A 20,517-nucleotide genomic window follows, 5' to 3' on the forward strand; every position below is an offset into this window, starting at 1 on the left:
AAAGAAGAAGAGGGCACCATTTAAGAAAAAATTAATATGGAAAAGGGTAAAGAAAAGTCACAGGATAACAAAAAGTACTAAGTTGATGCTGATATATTAAAATTTTGTTCTTTCTCTGCGTTACAGGTACAGAATTTCAGCAAACCAGTCTTAATACCTCCAAATGAATCAAGATATATTTTTACCCTATTTTTTATGCCTTCAACATCATCTATACATATAGATAACAATATTTTACTTATTACCAATGCTTCAAAATTTAATTTACCTGTACGGGTATATACGGGCTTTTTAGATGTGAGTATCTTATTTTTCTTAAACTCCATACTTTTTTTTTCTGAATAAAAATAAGATGTCAGACAATTCCTTTAGATGTAGACATTTCATTCTTCTTTCACTGTATTCTTTGATTGTACTTTTTTCCTTCTCTGGGTAGTTATCTTGTGCTTCTATAGCCACTCAAGTAGGAAATTACTATATTGTACTTTTCTGACTTGTTCTGATACTCAGTGAATCAGTGATGGGGAAAAGTCCTAGAATTTTACAATTGGCAGGATTCTTAGAGATCATGTAATTAAATCTGGTGTTGAGGGAACTGAGTCTAGAGTTTAAATGACAGTGATTCTCTTAGAATCACAGAGAATTTGAACCCAAGTGTCTTGATAGTAGTGCTCTCAACAATAATAAGAAGTTAGGAGGAGGAGAAAATTTTAGAATAAAGATAATGGCAAATCTGTTGTACATATGTTGAATTTCTGATGTTTACACGCTGTCCAATTTAAGATGTCCAGTAGACTTGGTAGAGATGGGAGACTGCAGATTAGAAGAGAGGTTAAGGACAAGTAGAACAGAGCATAATCTGCCCAGAGATGATGCTTCACTCCATGAGAAATTAGATAATCAAATGGGGGCAGGGGGCGGGGCTTAAGGCAGAGTCTTGGAGGACACCCAAAATGAGCTAGATTAAGAGCTAGCCAAAGAATGAGGAGTGATCAGACAGGAAGGAGAAGAACTGAGAAAGCAGTGCCACAAAAAAAAAGAGGCTGATGGGTAGCTCTATCCAAGCTTGTAGAGATGGATGGAGATTGAGAAAAGGCTAATCAGATTTAGCAGCTAAAAAGTGATCAGAAACTTTGAAGTGAGCAATTTCAAGTGAATGATAAGGCTATACATAAGCCAGATTGCAGATAATTTTGAAAAAATTAAGAGGAAACATAGTGGAGGTGCTGACTCAAGAAGTTTATCCATAATAAAGAGGAGGGTTATAGGGTAACAGCTAGCAGGAATAGATGAAGGGAGGGTTTAGGGAGGCTAAGAGAGACCTAGTTATCTTAGTAGACATTACATTATGTTTGGCACTAGATTGGGGCAAAAGATTTGTGAGAGAGGGGATTGTATGAAAAGACAAGACAATACCAGGTTTAAGAATACAAATATAAAGAATGAATATATCTACTCTTAAGGAGCTTATGTTCTAACAAGGATTACAGCATACAAATATACATACATAAATCTTTGTGTGCATACACACACATACCTGTCTGATATGTGCCCTTTGATACATACTATACCTATACCCAAAAGAGATCAGAGGAAGAGAAAAGATGTTAGTCAAAACAAATATGAATAGGTATCATCTGGATAGCACTTAAGATTTACAAAACATTTTATCTATGTTAACTGTTTTGATTCTCACAACAACCCTGCAAAGTAGGTACTATTACTCTTTCCATTTCACAGGTGATAAAACTGAATCACATAGTTATCAAGTAGCTTGCCCAAGGTCATAGCTAATAAGAACTTAAGGAAGGATTCAAACTTAGGTCATTTGTTGATAGTAATGATTGGTGATGTAATTTTTGTTCACAATTCACAAAATTGATCTTTAAGATAGAAAGATTCTGATTCATATTAAAGGAAGAAAGAAGCCCCACATGGTTAAAATATTAGATCTTTGAAGTATGTAAGTACAAGATAAGAGCTGTATAGAAATAACTTGGGAAAAGACAGTAAAAGGTAGAGGATAAAAGTGGAGTCTAAAAGTCTGGGGTTCAAATTTTGCCCATAGCAATACTGCTGCATAACCCTAAATAAGTACTTAAATTCATATTGTCTGAGGCAATTCTAATTACTAAATTCCTGAGCTTATGGGAGCACAGTGGAGAGAGTACCAGCCTAGAGTCAGGACATTCATCTTCCTGAGCTCAAATCTGGCCTCAGACATTTAGTAGCCATATAACCCCGGGCAAGTCACCTAACCCTCTTTGTCTCAGTTTCCTCATCTGTAAAATGAGCTGGAGAAGGAAATGGCAAAGATACTCCAGTATCTTTTTTTTTTCTTTTTTGTTTATTTTTAAAAAACAATTAAAAAAGAGAAAAGGAATACAAAATAAAACAAAAGAGAGCATTGTCATGTGCCCAGCAGAACTTCAAAGAGGATTCAAAATATATAACAACAAATTATCAGAGAGAGAGAGAGAGAGAGTGTGTGTGTGTGTGTGTATTAGTAGAAGAAATTATATTCATGAGTGTCCATCTTTTCTTTACTTCCTTGTAAATTGTTCTTTTGTTCTCTGCGCTGCACATCATTTTTACTTTATTGGTTTTTTCCCCCTTTTCATCCCCCAACAAGATATAAAAAGAAAGGATATATTTGTGTATACATATGTAGATATATGCACACACATACATATATACACACTTCTTTCCTATCCCTGCTAACTCTTCTACCTTATTTCTGCTTCTTAATCTGCCTTGCTATTTCTTAACTTCCCCCCACCATGGATCCCTCCCTTGTCTTCTTTCCTCCACCATTGCGTTCTCCTTCTCCCATCCTTCCCCCATCCTTCCCCTCTTATTAATTTATAGATATTGGAGAGTGCTATAACTTCATTTTATATATGTAGTGTTGCCTATTTAACCAATGTGAACAGGATTTCAGAACTACATGCCCTTCTCTCCCTTCTAAGGCCTCTGTGTCTACTCTTCCTCTTCATCTCATTTGTATAATTACTATTGTTACTTTAACTCTGCCCCAATGTTTCTTTTGAGCTACCATATTGTTAATGTGAATCTTAAACACATGATATACATTGCCATGTAAAAAACTAATTTGTCCATGTTGAGTTCCTTGAAATTAATCTTTGATAATGGCTTTTATAAGTTAAATTTTCTATTAATTTCAGGTTTGGTTGATAGAAAGTTCTGAAAATCTTCAAGTTCATTGAATGTCCCATTTTTCTCATTCAATATTATAGATAACTTTGCTGAATGGTTTTTGGCTGCAAGCCTAGTTTTTTTGATTGTTGGTTGATGTGATTCCAGAATCTGTAATCTTTTATTGTGATTGCTGATAAGTCTTATACAATTCTCATTATAGGGTATTTGTTTTTTGGGTTTTTTTCTTGTTTCTTGCAAAATTTTCTCTTTGATCTGGGGGTTTTGAAATTTGGCAATAATATTCTTATGTGTTTTCCACAAAGGATCCCATTGAGGTAGTGATAGTGATTATTGGGGTTTTTTCTCTTAATATTTTCCCTTCATGTTTAATCACTCTAGGATATTTTTTTTTTATTATTATTTCTTACATTATTGTGTCAAGGTTCTTTTTTTGGTTACAACTTTCAAGCAGTTCAATTATTCTTACATTTTTCTCTTCTTGATCTCTTCTCCAGATTTGCATTTTTCTTATGTTTCACATTCTATTCTATTTACTCATTCTTTATCATCTGTTTTGTTATTTTTTGGTTTCTCATAAATTTCACTGGCTTCCCCCTGCCCAATTCTAATTTTCAAAGAATTATTTTCATTTTTAAGCTTGTGTATCTCCTCTTCTAGTTAGTTAACTTTCCCATCCATAATCTTGTTTTTATTGGGTTTTTAAGTTTTTTCTTAATGTCTCTCATTTGATTTTTAAATTCTTTTTTGAATTCTTCTATAAATTCTCTCTCTGGTCAAGGAGCCATTTCACATTATTCTTTGGGGTAGAAGGTTATTTTTATGTCCTCCTCTGAAGAGGAACTCTGTTCGTAGTTTCTTTGGTGGGATTCTTTCTTCTTTGCCAGTTCATTTTTTAAGTAAGAGGTATTAGTTGAAGCACCTCTAATTATAGAGTGGGGAGATGTGCTTCCCTTTAGCTCTCCCGGTGATTTGGCAGCACCCCTGCCCCATGCCTCTGCACTTATCAAGTGTGCTGGTTCCTTTTCCCCCAGACTCATGTCTCAGTGCAGAGCAGGACTCCACAAATGATCTGGGAGGTGAAAGTCTCTGTGGTTCCTACTGAGGCTCCCACCATACCTAGGGGTCCTCACTTAGTGTTTCTGCTGAGCTAACCTGGAAATGTTTGTATTTCACACTGATTAATCCCCAGCCCAGTATCTTTCTTCAGATTTTCTTGGATTGTACCTGGAGCATCCCCCCTCTCCTGTCCCAAGTCTTCTTGATTTTTCACCACTCTATGTCCTGAGGCCCAGATTTATTCTGTTTGTGGGGAAATCTGGAAAGCTTGAAATGTACTGACCTATTCTGCTGACTGTCCAGAATCCTCTCCTCCCACTGCACCTTTGCCAAGAAAACCCCAAATGCAGTCACCGAGAGTCAGACACAAGTGATGGTAACAACAAAAGCTGAGCAGATACACATCTGCGTTTGTAGAGGGAGTTTCCTGTATTTCTGGGATTTCTTTATATCTATGAAGTTAGTCAGTTTCACAAGTATTTATTAAGCTCTTACACCAAGTGCCTGGCACTCTAAGCACTGGAAATACAAATAAATGCAGAAAGTCTCTTCCCCCAGCTACTTACTTTCTAATGGGGGGGGGGGGGGGGGGGAGATGAAAGTATCCTGCTTGTGGACCTGTGGAGAATTGGGAATGTAATTTTAAAAGGAATGAGATGTTGGTCTGAGCCTCCTCCTTAGCCTCTAGCAGAATCAGCCAATCTTAGGTAAGGCTAGGCCATGCATACTTGTAATGTGAGAAGAGGTGCGGTGATTTCTCTGGCATGGAAGACAAAGTCTTGTGGAGGTGGTGATTCAGGTTTGCTCCCTGGAAAGGAATGAAGGAAGTGTCCATCCATTGAGGAATGGGTTAGGGAGTTGTGGTTACATGAATGTGATGGAATACAACAGAGCTGTTAAGAAATGAGAAAATAAGATTTCAGAGAGATTATGAAAAGACTTAATTGAACTAATGCAGGGGGATATAATCAGAATCAGAAGAACATTTTATACTCATAAAATTAATATAAAAATGAATGATTTTGAAAATATTTATAAACTTAAGAAGATGAGCAGAACCAAAATAATTTATACACTAACAACAACACTGGGAAAACAAATAACTTTTAAAGCTGTTAGAACTAAGGTTCTACCAATGACCATTCATAATTCTAGGGGAGGCAGAGGAAACAGGAAGAATACACACACACAAAATGTATGTTTGTATAATCATTAAACAAGTTAAGGAAGAAGGGAGAGAATAGAATCAAGTGCAAAGGTATAGGCTTTGAATTTGGCAGAATGAGAACTATCTCATTCCTAGAAACAGAAGGAAGAGAGTAGGAAGATGATGTTAAGGGGTTTGAGGCTGGGAAAATAAAGTGAATGGCCTCATTTTTCTTAGCAAAACCCAATGTGAAATGCTCAGCTAAAAGGCAGAGGGGAAAGGGAAGTAGGAGAGACTTGAGGAGCAAAGAGGTTTGGAATAGCATTAAATGTGAGACAGAAAATCAATTCAGAGGATATTAAAACATTACCTTCCTGCACTGAAAACAACATAGAATTTAGGTCACATAAATATGTAGTATACCAAGTTAGCAAAGTAATGTAACTAACACCAACTCTTTAGGAACAAGTGGGCAGAATGTGGGAATAATCCAGGACTGGGATTGAGCAAAGGATGAGCATCATAGAACAAAAGGGCAAGGAATTCACGGGATGAGAATACTATAGAGTTGAATTTATTAACTACCAGGTTTAAATTGTGAAGGAGAGAAATAAAGTTAGAGCAAAGATAATGTCCTAAGAAAGTACAGAGGAGTTGAGAGAGTAGTCAGGCTTGCAGTGACAGTGAAAATAGGGTATAGGAGAGTTGAGAAGTTGAATGATGGTCAAAAGTTATCAGGAATCGTAGCTCTCTTCAACAATGATATAATTCAGACCAGTTCCAATTGTTCAGTGATGAAAAGAGACATCTACATCAGAGAGAGGACTGTGGGGACTGAGTATGGAACACAACATTGCATTCTCACTATTTCTGTTGTTGTTTGATTGAATTTTGTTGTCTTAGTTTTTTTTCCTTCTTGATCCAATTTTTCTTGTGCTGCAAGATAACTATAAATATGTATACATATATTGGATTTAACATTTAACATGTATTGGACTACCTGCTGTCTAAAAGAAAGGGGATGGGGGAAGGAGGGGATAATTTGGAACAGAAGGCTTTGCAAGAATCAGTGTTGAAAAATTACCCATGCTCATGTTTTGTAAATAAAAAGCTTTAATAAAATAAAAACAAATAAATAAAAGTTATCAGGAATTTTTGATCAAAGAAGATAATGTTTGATTCAGGACACAACAGTTCCTTTGTATAGTTGAAGTTGAGTGTGGTACAGTAGGTTTGGAGATTTAAGATTGGAGGATTCAGATGTTTAAGGAAGCATTCACATGAATATTGAAGTTGATTAGTAGGTCAACAATTGAGGTACTAAAGGAAACTGTGTATCTGGTTCGAGAAACACCTTGAAGAAAGGGAGAATTACCTATGGCAGCCAAAAGGTAGCAACTGCTTTGATCTACATAGGGTAAAAAGTGTTCAATAGTAAACTTCAAAGGAGAAGTTTCTAAGTAATAATAGTAAACAGGGAACTCTGGAAGTGATTTTAGGAAAATGGATTCCAAGTCTCCTACCAGGACACATGTGCCAGGAGTATAAAAAAGGTACACATTGGGCTTATCAGATTTTAACAAGAGTAAATAAATAGAAAAAATATAAAAGATTTAAAAAATGAACAGAAGTTTATTCATTCTACAGCAGGAATTGAAAAAGAGCACAATGGAAGGTGTGGACAGAGTTGGATATGGATATGATAGGTTTAAAAAGTATAGTGATAGGAGAACAGGAAATAGAATTAGGAATAGTTCACTTTAAGTAGCTAGTGATTAAATAGTATAGGGATAGGAAGGATGGTAACAAGTGATAAGAGTTTGCAAAAGAGTAGCAGACAAATTATAATGCTTACAGTGTCCAAGGAATTGTTTATATGTTGTCAATCAAGCACTACAGTCCAAAGGAATAAAAAAAAAAAAAAAAAAACAATTTATGTATTGCACTTATGTACAGTCCAGTACAGGCTGGATAGGGAAAAGAACAGTCTCTAAATCACACCTGTGAGGAAAGCAGCCAGATACCTCAAATGAGAGAAGAAGGAAAATATGGACCAAGCATGACCCACTCCTGCCATCATTTCTTATACTGCTTTTCCTAAAAAGTCCCAACAGAGATAGCCCAAAAGTCCTAGAAATAGTAAGGGCCAGCCTCCTCCCCATACTGCACTCCCAGCCCTAAGGCTTCTTCCAGGAAAGCCACTGTTATGGAAATCTGCTCCTGCTGATTGTGGCTGTTCCTACCTCCTAAGCAGCCAGTTACTGAAGACCCCTGGGACCAAGGAATTGTTAGTACAAAAGTACTTCCCCTCATTATATGGCTCAACATCAAAAACAAGGTGTTTGGGGTTTTTTTAGTGGTAAGGTATTAAAGAAGGTTTACCATCTGTTTTGTCACCTTACCTTAACCACATTGGGTCTTTCTATCTGATTTGTTGCTGAAATCTCCTATGGGTATAAATGTGAGGAACTACCTTAAAAAAAAAAAAAGGTGCTTTTCATACAGTGTTTAATAAAAGATTTTTCATTATTTCCTTGTCAGACAGTTGGGAAGGCAGCATGATGCAGCGGGAAGAGTAGCAGATTTGAAATCAAAGTCCTAAATTTGAATTTTGACACTGCTAATTATTGCCAGAATGGCTAAGACAAGATCTTGCTTTCTCTGGGCCTCAATTTCCTTATTTTACAAATGAAAAAACTGAACTAGATGATTCTTAAGCTTTCTTCCAGATCCAAATAGATAATCCTAGAGTCTAATGAATATGAGAAGTAAGAGAAAAGGTCTTGAAGCTGTGTGATTAGAAGAATAGTGATGTTGTTAATAAAATTAGCAAAGTTAGAAACAAAAGGCAAGTTTTAGGGGAAGGATGATTTCTTCAAACATACTTAATTTGACATGCCAAAGAAAATCTAGGGAAAAAAGTGAAAGATTTTCAACATGAAAACCAGTAAGATTTTATGACATTTTATCATATCTTAGCCATTCTTATTTATATGTGCCTCTTTACATACATAAAATCCATACTTGATTTTGTTTTTAATTATACAATTTCCAAAAAAAAATTTAAACTGCCTCAAATGTGCATCATATTCTATATTTTCCTCATATATTAACACTGCTATTTGCCTAGAAAATAGATAGCCAGCTAGGTTTGTTGTCCCTAATGATTTAAATAATTTATCACCTTATGAAGTTCTGAAATATAGCATCCATGTCAAAAAGAGTATTTTTCATATCTTTATGATGCTACTTTATTTCTCTTTATATATACATATCTCAAACATAATTGTTACATTATGTGAATATTTGTGTTTTGGAACTTCAAATGCTGAACTTAACATCTTTTAATATCTTTTTCAATCCTTCTAGTATTTTGTGTTATCCCCCAAAATGGAGGAACGCTTTATAGATTTTGGCATACTTAGTGCTACAGAAGCAAGTAATATGTTATTTGCAATTATAAACAGCAATCCAATTGAGGTAAGGAATCTTTTTTTTTTTCCTTATAGAAAAAAAATGTAGGTCTTCACACTTTGGTAGTGAAATCATTGTTTTTTGTTATTTTTTTTCAAGTTGGCTATTAAAAGCTGGCATGTTATAGGAGATGGTCTAACCATAGAACTTTTAACTACGGAGAAGGGCAACAGAACTACTGTTATCTCCATCCTTCCAGAATTGGAAAACTCCCCTGTACCAGATCAGTCATCAGTAAGTACACTTTTATTACCTCTTCTTTAATGTGAGGTAATAAGACTTTTGTACACCTGTTGAACACTTTTGGCTAATACTTATTTGATAGTACTTGTAGAGGGCTGAAACTCCAAAAAGGTGTGCTTGAATCAGACAACCAAAGGCTTAAGGCTAATTATCTATTCTATGTGAGATGACTCTATTAGCATATGTTTGGATAATGGCTTTTCTCACCCTGGTGCTTGCTGAATGGTGTTAAGATAATCCTAGGCAAGGATTGGAGGTCGGAGAAATGTGGGAGCGAGAGAGTCCAGAGGCACTTGGGTACAGGATGAGGAGGAAAGACTTTAGTGACTCCAGGAGGAGAGAGAGCTGACCCCAGGCCTTCCAGGGAGCTAGCCCATATATTACAGTTACTGCATTGAAATAAAAAGTTATATAGGAAGCAAGGTTATATATTCTCTGTAGCATGAAAAGCAATATAGCAAAGGAAGATTTTAAACTATCATTTAAATCTCCTGTTTTCAAAAGCCACCTAATGGGACAATATTAGATCCATCCCCAAAAAGATAGCAAAAAGCGTTTTATAGAGCATAGGGATAATGTAGCTGAGGTACTAAGAATTAGTTCTACCATGAGCTATATGTCTGCTTTAGTCTCCCTGTTCCACATTTGTCACTGTCAAACCTGTTTGTCTTCCCATTCTCCAAATATAACAATGTCATTTTAGATGCTGAAATGGGTAAGGAAGAGGGGAAGTTACCAGTGTGAGCAATAGTGCCCCCTTATCTATTTGGGGCACTAAGATGGACTTAACAGTATAAAAGAAGAAATAGAGTTTAAATTACTTCCTATACATTATCTAGTATTTGAAATGTTGACAAAAAAAAAAACAAAACAAATCATTATTGAGATTCCGATAATATTTTGGAAATTGTTGCCAAAGATCTATTAGAGATTTTAGTGAATTTAAGGGAAACTCATTTGACAAAATTGAAAATTAGAATTTTAGAATTTTACTGATTGTCAGAATTTTCATACAAAACTAGCTTCACTTTTTTGGGTCAGGGGGCTGTGAGAGGATGTATACCCATTTACTTATAGTATTATATAGCCTCTATCTTGAACTTTATTATATAACCTCTATCTTGAACTTTATACCCCCCTTAAGGTCCTGTTCTGTCTCTAGGCTGTGTAAATATATATGAGTAAGAATCCTATTTCTTTTGAATCTTAACTTGGTGTTACACTTTGAATTTTAGGGTTCAAATTGAAGTGATTATTGTAGCATCCTTATTCATTTTATTGAAGGAATCTGCTGAGTAGGGCTAATTATCTATCATTTCTTCCACATACAGGTAATATTAACTTCTGGCTATTTTGCTGTATTCAGAGTCAAATTAATTGCAAAAGAACTTGAAGGAATTCATGATGGAGCCATACAGATAACAACAGATTATGAGGTAATGCTAAATGTCAGAAGTTTTTTATGAAATTCTTTTCTCTTCTCCATTTTAACTATATTTTACAATTCTCTAAGAAATTGAAAATTTGTGCCCTATTGAAAAATTAGTAAAAACTAGCATGTAGGAAAAACTAGCATGTATTTACTTAAGAATCCAAGCCTCTTAATTATGAAAGAAATTTTAGAAAAATGCCTTGCTATGTCATTTCTGTATTTGAAAAGGAATAATATATCTAGCATCTTTCTTGAATTTCATTAGACTGAAACATTTTAACTAAATCTGTATAATAACTGAAACATGATTTCTCCTATGCTATGTTTTTTTAAAATAGATTTTAATTATCAAGACTACAGTCTTTATTGACAAGATAATGATCTGAAAAAAAGTTAATTCAATTAAGGAACATTCAAAAGATTAAATAGTCCACTGTATTTTTGAAAAGAAGGATGAAAGCAAGATAAATAGTATATGACTTCTAAATAAACCAGTCTGACATATCATCATAAAAAGTCATTATAGTCTTGAAGGGTGGTATCAGAAAAGTTTGATGTGATACATTAAAATAATGCTTTCAATGGAGTATTGTGATATATTTCTGATAAATTTTTAAGGGCTTTGAAATAGTCTTACTTTCTTTCAGTAGTTATGCACTGTTAGATCCCAGTGATTTTTTTTTAAACTACATTAAAATTTTGTCAAAGAACATGAATGTCGGCCTACTTTGCTATTTTACAAGTACACATAGAGAAAAGGTCCTCCTAGGTTTGATTTCAGTGACCTAGAAAATCTTTGCTGTGTGAAAATTTTATTTCTGTTCCTATTCTGACATTTATTATTTACTATTCAATTAGAGATTATATGAATTGTTCACCTGAAACTACTTTGAAATTTGGTTGTCTTTTAGGTATATTTTATAGGAAAGCCCCATGTAAAACTTTTAAAACTATGTAAATATGAGTTATCATTATTAATAAACCTTTAACATCTGAAGATGTTTGATAAATGACACCTGTGGTTCATTTAAATTTAAATATCACCAAGGACTCTTGACACATACATACCAAAGCTTGCTTGATTTCATTTGTAATTGTTATGTTTTAAGGAGGCCAAGCTAAATACATTTTTTTTTTCCTATATCTCGCTTTTTTTCTCCTACAGATCTTAACAATTCCTGTGAAGGCTGTGATCGCAGTAGGTTCCTTGACTTGCTCCCCAAAGCACATTGTTCTTCCACCTTCCTTTCCAGTAAGATAAAATTCATTTAAAATATTTGTCGGAGCTTTATCTAAAACTTTATCAATCGTTTTTAAAAGCAGGACTAATTTTGTAGTAAGAAGAAGTGCAAATTAGGGAAAAATGCATTATACTTAAGAAGTTTTTTAAAACATTAATTCAAAATTGAGCAGATTCAAAATAAAAATTTTGATCAATTCAGTATCATATAGAATTTAATCTTTGGTCAGAACTATGTCCTATAACCTCTGACCTCCTCTCTCTACTCCATTTCCTAATTCAGGCTAGATTCCTTATTTAGTTAGACCACTAGATTCTTGATAATGCTTATTTAATTCATCTTTCCCCAAAATGTTTTCTTCCCCACCTTGTTTCTTTAACCACAATGAGGAAGTACTAGGAGGGGAAAGTACTAATGAAGGAGGGAATAGAGAAAACATCCTTGTAGAAACAAGATGCTTTGTTTTAATATTCATTCAAATTAAGTATTTGAGTAGCTCTAGATCCTAGATTATAAGACCAGATTAATTTTTAATTCTAAGTATATTTTAAATTATTATTTTCAAAAGTCTTTAAAATCATCTTGGTAGAGAATACTAATGATAACTTAGAAGTAGATAATACTTCAAGCTACTCATTATCAGATGACTAAAGTTTTACTGAATATAAATTATTTTATATTCATCACTTCAGTTACCTTGTGGAAAGGAAGTATTAATGTCATGTGTTAGCATAACTGTACTCTTGAATTATAGCTCAATGAATCATAAATAAGAAAATGATAGTCTTATCTGTAGAAATTAAATTATCCAAACTTGTAAACCAAAAAAATTAACATTTTTGAATGTAATACTTGTTTGTTTTAATGGCTCATAACAGGTAGTTTTGTCCATGCTTCCTTACTGTTGAGCTCATTCACTTTTTTTTCCCTTTCTATTCATTTTTCCTCAATCTACTGCTGAATCAGAAATTAGACATGGAGTGTGATAAAGGTTTTCAAACTTCTGAGAATTCTCACACACACACACACACACACACACACACACACACACCCCCTAAAAAAAAAAAAAAAAAAAAAAAAGATAAAATTCAGTGTTGAATAAACTGAAATGGTATTAATGTTATTAGGTTCACTTCAACTTAAAAGACAAAAAGCTGTTTTAAGAAGGTGCTAACTAGCTCATAAGTGAATAATATCACTGATATTTCCCCTTCCCCAGAATTATAGCATATGTGCCAATTTAACATTGTATCTGAAAACTTTATCTTTAACTTTATCTCTAGCCAATTTCTTTTTACACTAATCATATTTTGTCCCTGAAAAGAAACCTACCTTTCCTTTGAATAGAATATATCTAGACTTACTGCTCTGGTGTGCAGGATAGATATTTCAACTTTTTCTGTCACAATACTGAGCTGAATGTGGCTTAAAACTATTTTTAATTGTTTAAATTCTTTGGTTATATGCTCAGGTTCACTATTTCATCCATTGATATAACAGCATGAGAAGAATATTTTAATAGCTTTAATGATTAAATATTTTACTTAATTCAGCCAGACAAAGCTACAGTGATTTGGCCATTAATTTTCTCCTAGCTTACTGTAACTTTGAAAAGTTGTTTATTTTCTCATTCACAAACCTGATTTATAGATTTTTTTGATTTCTTAACATTCTTTGGCCTTTGGTTTCTTGGGCAAATAAATGCCAGTCTTCTCTGAAATATGCATTTTGTTGTTTCTATTTTGTTCTTTTATTTGGGTATACAATTTTTATTTTTTAATTTAATTTAATTTTTTTATTAAAATTTTTTATTTTCAAAACATATGCATGGATAATTTTCAACATTCATCTTTACAAAACCTTGTATTTCACATTTTCCCCTCCTTCCCCCCACCTCTTCCCTAAATGGCAAGTAATCCAATATATGTGAAATATGTTAAAATATGTTGGATCCTATGTATATATATTTATACAATAATCTTGCTCTGTGCATTGTTTTTTAAAAAAAAAAAGCACAATAGTGTACTAATGAGTTGTTTTTTCTAACTTCAGGGTAAGATAGTTCATCAAAGTTTAAATGTTATGAGTTCCTTCTCACAGAAGGTAAAAATACAGCATATACGTTCATTATCAGAAGATGTACGATTTTACTACAAGCGACTAAAGAGCAATAAAGAAGAACTAGAGCCAGGAAAAAAATCTAAGGTTTGTAAAAAACAAAATTTGTTTATTGTGTCTATAGAATAATTCTAACTTAATAGTTTCTGTATTTTATAGTTGGTTTGAAATTTTTTTCAGGGTCAATCTAGTTTTTAATAATTGGTTCTCTTTTTTATTTACAGATAGCAAACATTTATTTTGATCCTAGTTTACAGTGTGGGGATCATTGCTATGTTGGATTGCCTTTTCTGTCCAAATGTAAGTAAACATGGATTCTAGCAAAATTATTTTTTTCTTCCAATTCACCCATCCCCACCATATTTATAGAAATTACATAAAAGGTAATGCTTTCTTTGTGTGTGTGTGTGTGTGTACGTGTGTTTGTAATTTAAAATAAATTGACTTTGTTTTAGCTGAACCTAAAGTACAACATGGCCTAGCAATGCAAGAAGATTTGTGGGATTCTGATTGGGATTTGCATGAAAACTTATTCAGAACATGGACAGGAATAAAAGATAATGCAGGTCATAGGTGAGTCCTTATGTTCTAATTATCCTAATTCTCAGTAGGTTTTTGAGGGGCAGCCGCATGATAGATAGCAGCTCCAGAGTCAGGAAGACTTGAGTTCAAATCCAGCCTCAGACACTTGTGTGACTCTAGGAAAGTCATTTAACCCTAATTGCCTCGCCAGAAAGTAAATTAATTAATAGGTGTTTGAGCCCAAATGATTATTTCTTTGTTACATCAATTGATAGATGAATTCTATTATAAACTGAGGAATTATTGTCCAAGCTTTTAAAATAGCTAAGGAAGTAAATTAAGCTATTATTTTGGCTAACATCCATTAAGAATATTTCATTTATATTTAAAAAGCAAAGTCACCTCTCCTGAAAACTTTTACTCCTCGGGTTTTTTGTTTTCACAATGGCATAGTTCAAACCTGCTTTTGACACCTGGGGGGGAGGGGGGAAGGGGAGAATCCGACAGCTTGAAAATGAAACTTTGTTATATTATAAAGAGCTGCTTTATTCATTTTTCTCTTGTGCCCATCCCAGTTGCTTTAGAGCCCCAACAATCTTCTCCTGATCTCCTAATGCCATCCCACTACTCTTTAATACACTATTAGTTGTGCCAAGTATAATGCACTCTTGATACTCCTGCATTTGTATTGGAAAAGTACACATGTAATAATTTAAAGAAAGGTAAATTTAGAATACTAGTACTATAATCTCTATGATATTACATTATGGATTAAATTGACTTTTGTAAATTAGCTTTGGAATCAAAATACCATTTATAACATCATTATTATAGGAATAAGTGCTTTGAGTTTCATGCAGTTGACTTATAATTTAATTTTTAAAATTTAAATCCACTTAAAAAGATGACATTAATCTTATACCACCATTATCTGTCTAATGGGATCCCATATTTTTTGTCTATAATGTTTGTTAATACTAGGAAGAGAGCTTAGGTTTCAACTAGTATAGCTGATTGTTTCCTTTTGCTTCCAAAAATTCCTCTTGCCTCATATCTTGATTTCTAATCTAGACAAGCAAGATTTTATGGGAATCAAAGTTAACCTTAATCATTGAAATATACTCATTTAAAAAATACATAATTCCCTTTTGGGATATATGGAATTTATGACATCCCTCTTAATGCCTATCCTTTTTTTTTTTTTTTAAAATATCTGACTTAGAATAGTTATTGGTACAATTTTATGTTTTGCATTCACAGAGAATACATTGAAAAAATTTCCACTTTTAAATGTAGCATTCTTGATACTATTTTTCCCTTTTTTAAAATAGCTTTTTATTTTCAAAATACCTGCAAAGTTAGTTTTCAACATTCACCCTTTCTTGCAAAAACTTTTGTGTTCCAAATTTTTCATCCTCTCTTCCTCCCATCCCCCCTCCCTAGACAATAGATAATCCAATATATGTTAAACACATACAGTTCTTCTATACATATTCTTGATATTATTTTTAAGATATATAACTTTTGGACAAATTCAACTTTGAGACAGTATAGAAGAATAAAATAAGATAAGACAGCAAAATTGTTACACTTAAAATGCTAAAAGAGATAAAACTAAAATGACATTAAAGCATTGGAAAAGATTAGAAAGTAAAATAAGTCTGTATTTTCAGTTGAGAGTTAAATTTCCCAACTACACAAACTTAGTGAGAGTTATAACTTCTTGTACTCAGGAAATTTAAGGATTTTGTTTTTATCGTATGTTTAAAACTTTTTTTTTTTCTTTTCTTTTTTTTTTTTTTTTTAGATTGACTACTATGTTTGAAGTGGATACAGACCTTCAGAAAAATGTAGTATCAAAAATTACTGCAGAGCTGTCCTGGCCATCTATAGTTAGTTCCCCTCGATTCTTGAGTTTCCCACTTACAAATATAAATAGCTCTTCTGTAAGTATTCAGAATGACAATGTTTTTGGACTTAGAGAGTTTTGTTACATAATGTCTACTCCTTCCTGTAATTAGTAGAAATCCAAAGTTTGATCTTATGTTATTTTCTTTCAGGAAGAAAAAATTGTTTTAGAAAACCCAGCAGATGTTCCTGTTCATGTTCAGTTCGTTCCTATGGCTTTGTATTCTAATCCTTCAGCCTTTGTAGATAAACTACTGGAAAGGTAAACATTATTTAAGTAATTAAGCTCTTTTTTTTTCTTAGTGAAAGGTAGCTTGACATTGTGCTCAAACAACCTTTTGCCTCAAAGCCAGAGTCCCATCTCTGTCATATATAGGCTGTTAAGGGACCAATCCCTTAATTGCACAGGGCTTGGAGCAAAGGTGCTGACCTGCCTTTGGGCAGGGAGTTTCCTCTACCAAGAGAAATCATAGACCCGTGTCTATGACTTCATCTCTATATAGTAGCATTGGAACTCTGTGAAGAATTAGTATTGAAAGTGAAGGATGCAGGTCTTGATTAGAGGAGGAAAATTAACTTAAATGCAGTACAGTGTAAATAACACTTAATTTATAGTCATATAACCTGGATTCAGCTCTCATCTCTGCTCCTTACCAGCTTTATAACTTTGGACCTCAGTTTCCTATTCTTCCAATGTCCATTTTAGCTCTAAAGATGTAGTCCTTTGTTCTTCTGGAACTTTTATGCAGAAGTCAACAAAATGTGACAAAAATGTCTACCTGAACAATTTGTGAAGAAAAAGAAAACCAGTCTCTCAAATTTAGCAGTTTTATATTTTTGTTAATCTGCATTATCTGCCCTAGAAATAAAAGATATTTGAAATTGTCAACTTGATAAATAGTTCTTCAATTAAAGTTATTTTTATTATGCTATTTACAAAGTAATATGTATTTTTATTTTAGGTTTAACTTGAGTAAAATGGCAAATCTAGATTTGAGAACATTAGAATTCCAAGTCTTCAGAAACTGTGTAAGTCTTTAACATTCATAATAAAATTCTAAGAAAATCACAGTAACTGGGGTTGCTGTACAATATGTAAGAGAAAAAATGTTAGTAGCTCTTAGATTTGACTAGGTTGCAAATTATTGGTCTTTAAGTGAACTAAAGAAATTCAGAAACGAAAAAGGATAACTTTATAAACTAATGGACAGGAAAAACTAGATAGTAATTACATGAGGATAGAATAGTAATAATATTTTGTGTCATTATATAGAAGAAAATAAAATGTGTGGAGAATTAGGAAAAATGTCAGTGAGTACAATGAGAATTACTGGTTAGGTGGATCAATTTATACATTTCTTATTTAAATTAATTAAAAATCAAAAGTTAGATTAGCTTCATAAGATATCATCCAAAATTACATTAATAAAGTTGCTTGTTTCCTTTCAGAAATTCCCCATCTATCTATAAAAGTTCATGATCTATAAGTATAATATACTTATTTAAAGTTTTATCTGAAAACTTATATTTCTATCAATATATTCATATCACACATACAGACATACCTTATCTCCCTAATTCCACTTATTCCCAACTTGAACTTTTTGCAAATAATAAGTAGACAGTGAATATTTGAGTGTTATATACTGCTAGATATGACACATTTACTCTTGCCTCAATGCCTTTGCTCACAGTGATCTCACCTGGTATTCCCTTCTCTGCTGAACTATATACCTTACAACTAGTCAAATCTTACCTCCTCCACTAAGCCTTTTTTGAGTACTCTAACTCATATTAATCTCTAATTTCTCTGGTTTCAAAAAGTCAGAGCAATAACTTGTCTGTCCCATTCACTTAACATTTTTTTTAATTCAATGTTATTTAGTACTTAATGTACTCAAGATGAAGCACCTTGAATGGACTCAAGGCAGCACAATACAGTGAGATAAGAGTTCAGAATCCAATTCTGCTCTTTGGGCTGTGTGTGTTTCTCCCTGGACAGGTGATTTAACTTTTTGTTCCCCAGATTTATCACACATAAAAACGAACAGTTGAGACACACTGACACTGAAGGTCTTTCATAGCTAATCTTGGTGATCCCATGAAGTATAGGATTCCATTGAAGTCAGTTGTGATTCCCAATTAAACAATATTCTCTTAATGTATGTGTGCATTTTTTGGACTTATTCTTATGTTAATATATTATTATGTTATCAATGTATAATATTAATTATATTGATGGTGACAGTATTAATAATAAGCCTTAATATAGCACTTTGATGTCCAAGGCTCCTTCCCATTCTCAGGTTCTGTAATGTTGTGTGAAGGAGGTTCTTTTGACCCATTTGGAAAGAAAGGTGTCAGATCTGCTGAAATGGAGTATTTATGAAATCATCATAAAACTAATATTTATATAGTGTTTTAATGTTTGCAAAGCAATTTATTTACCTGTGTTACCTCAACTGTTCTTCATAACAGCCTGCAAAGTAGGTATTGTTGAGAATTGAAAAAAGTAACAGAGAGGCTTATGTGACTTGCTTAGAGTCACACAGCTGGTTAGGTCCTGAGGTATAGTTGAGCTCAAGTCTTGCTAACTCTGGCACTTCAGTCACTGTGCTGCCTAGCTGTTCTTGGATATTTTGGATAGAATCCATTTGGGTCTAAATATGTACATGTGTAAATATTCACTATAAAATGTCCACCTTTCCTTGTTGACTAGAGCCTCAACAAATATTTAGTGACAAAATAAGTGTCCAGATGTTAAAAATAAACAAACAAATAAATAAATATTAAGCTGGATTATAGAACTTAATTTTTTAAATCTGTTGACTTTATGTTACTGATTAAAGGTTCACCCATTGCAAAGTACAACTGGATTTTCTGAAGGACTGTCTCGACATTCAGTTTTAAATATAATTTTAAAACCTGGAGAAAAGAAATCTGTCAAAGTTAAATTTACACCAGTCCTCAACAAAACTGTTGCTTCATTAATCATAATCAGGTATGTCTCTGTGAATTAGAAGCCTTAAATAATTTGTTTTAGAAATGAGTTTTGTCATTAATTAAAAGTCAAAAAATATGCAAAAGGCCTCCCACAATGTGATTAAAATAGTTTTCTAAGCTATATATTTAATATACCATGTGATACAGTTTGAACAATAAGAAATCTTTGCTGTTTTTATTAAATAGCTAATTGATTCATAAATTGTGAAAATTGTGGGTCAAAACAATATGTAGATTTTTGTGATTTTAAAAAGTACATAACTTTTGTTCTTATACAGAAATAATTTAACTGTGGTGGATACTCTAATGGTACAAGGACAAGGAACAACTGAAAACATGAGGATTGCAGGCAAACCTCCAGGTCCAGGAAGTTCCTTACGGTTTAAAATCACAGAAGCATTACTCAAAGATTGTTCAGATAGTGAGTATTCCATAAAAATTCCAAATGTACTAACAGATTGAAATCTTTCTAGTAAAAATAGTCTTTGGATTTGGTCTAGATGTGGCCATTGAAATTAATAAATTAAATTCTGCTATGACAAGATTTCTTCTCTTTCAAATATTGACTTTTGTGATGGAATTATTTTCAGATTGGTGAATTACTTCTAAGAGAAATTTGATGGTTTTGCTATTCTTTACAATTTCTCTAATAAAGTAGGTGATAAAATCATTTGTTATATGTTATTTGAAAAGCCAGCTCACAAAAAGGCAAGAATTCTTTTAAGTTCTGATTATTTTTGTCTTGTTTTGTTTAGAGATGAAATTAAAAGAACCAAATTTCACATTGAAGAGAACATTCAAAATTGAGAATACTGGACAACTTCAAGTTAACATAAAATCCATTGAAATCAGTGGCTATGCATGTGAAGGATATGGATTTAAGGTTGTCAACTGTCAAGAGTTTTCCCTAGGTGCCAATGCCTCTAAAGACATTGTTATATTGTAAGTAATTTCTGATTAAATTTAAAAGAAGCATTTTCTCAATTCTCCTGCTGAAGTCTTGAAATGTCCAATAAATGTTTTTATAGTTCATCGTTGCATTATAAATTAACAATGGGTTTTTACTGCTTTTGCATTGAATTTGCATCACATGCAGGACCATTGATTTTCCCATTAAGTACAATGGTAGTGTGTGGTATTTTAGCTGATTGAATCTCTCTTCTGATTAAATTTTTAAGAGTTCCTTTATCTCT

At 33.0% G+C, this 20,517-nt stretch overlaps 1 protein-coding gene across 2 annotated transcripts in view; it reads left to right on the plus strand.

Moving 5' to 3' along the window:
• TMEM131 (transmembrane protein 131) overlaps window positions 1-20,517 on the plus strand; it is a 221,311-nt gene that overhangs the window by 172,250 nt on the left and 28,544 nt on the right. For both annotated transcript variants that reach the window (XM_051984665.1, XM_051984666.1), the window contains 14 exons: window positions 127-297; window positions 8,753-8,863; window positions 8,957-9,091; window positions 10,432-10,536; window positions 11,698-11,784; window positions 13,826-13,978; window positions 14,116-14,191; window positions 14,347-14,464; window positions 16,221-16,359; window positions 16,474-16,583; window positions 17,284-17,350; window positions 19,171-19,322; window positions 19,603-19,745; window positions 20,080-20,266. In XM_051984665.1, the coding sequence (XP_051840625.1) occupies window positions 127-297; window positions 8,753-8,863; window positions 8,957-9,091; window positions 10,432-10,536; window positions 11,698-11,784; window positions 13,826-13,978; window positions 14,116-14,191; window positions 14,347-14,464; window positions 16,221-16,359; window positions 16,474-16,583; window positions 17,284-17,350; window positions 19,171-19,322; window positions 19,603-19,745; window positions 20,080-20,266 (1,754 nt within the window). The remainder of the gene's footprint in view (window positions 1-126; window positions 298-8,752; window positions 8,864-8,956; window positions 9,092-10,431; window positions 10,537-11,697; window positions 11,785-13,825; window positions 13,979-14,115; window positions 14,192-14,346; window positions 14,465-16,220; window positions 16,360-16,473; window positions 16,584-17,283; window positions 17,351-19,170; window positions 19,323-19,602; window positions 19,746-20,079; window positions 20,267-20,517) is intronic.

This window comes from Antechinus flavipes, chromosome 3 (assembly GCF_016432865.1).
Source record: "Antechinus flavipes isolate AdamAnt ecotype Samford, QLD, Australia chromosome 3, AdamAnt_v2, whole genome shotgun sequence".
Taxonomy (NCBI): Eukaryota; Metazoa; Chordata; class Mammalia; order Dasyuromorphia; family Dasyuridae; genus Antechinus; species Antechinus flavipes.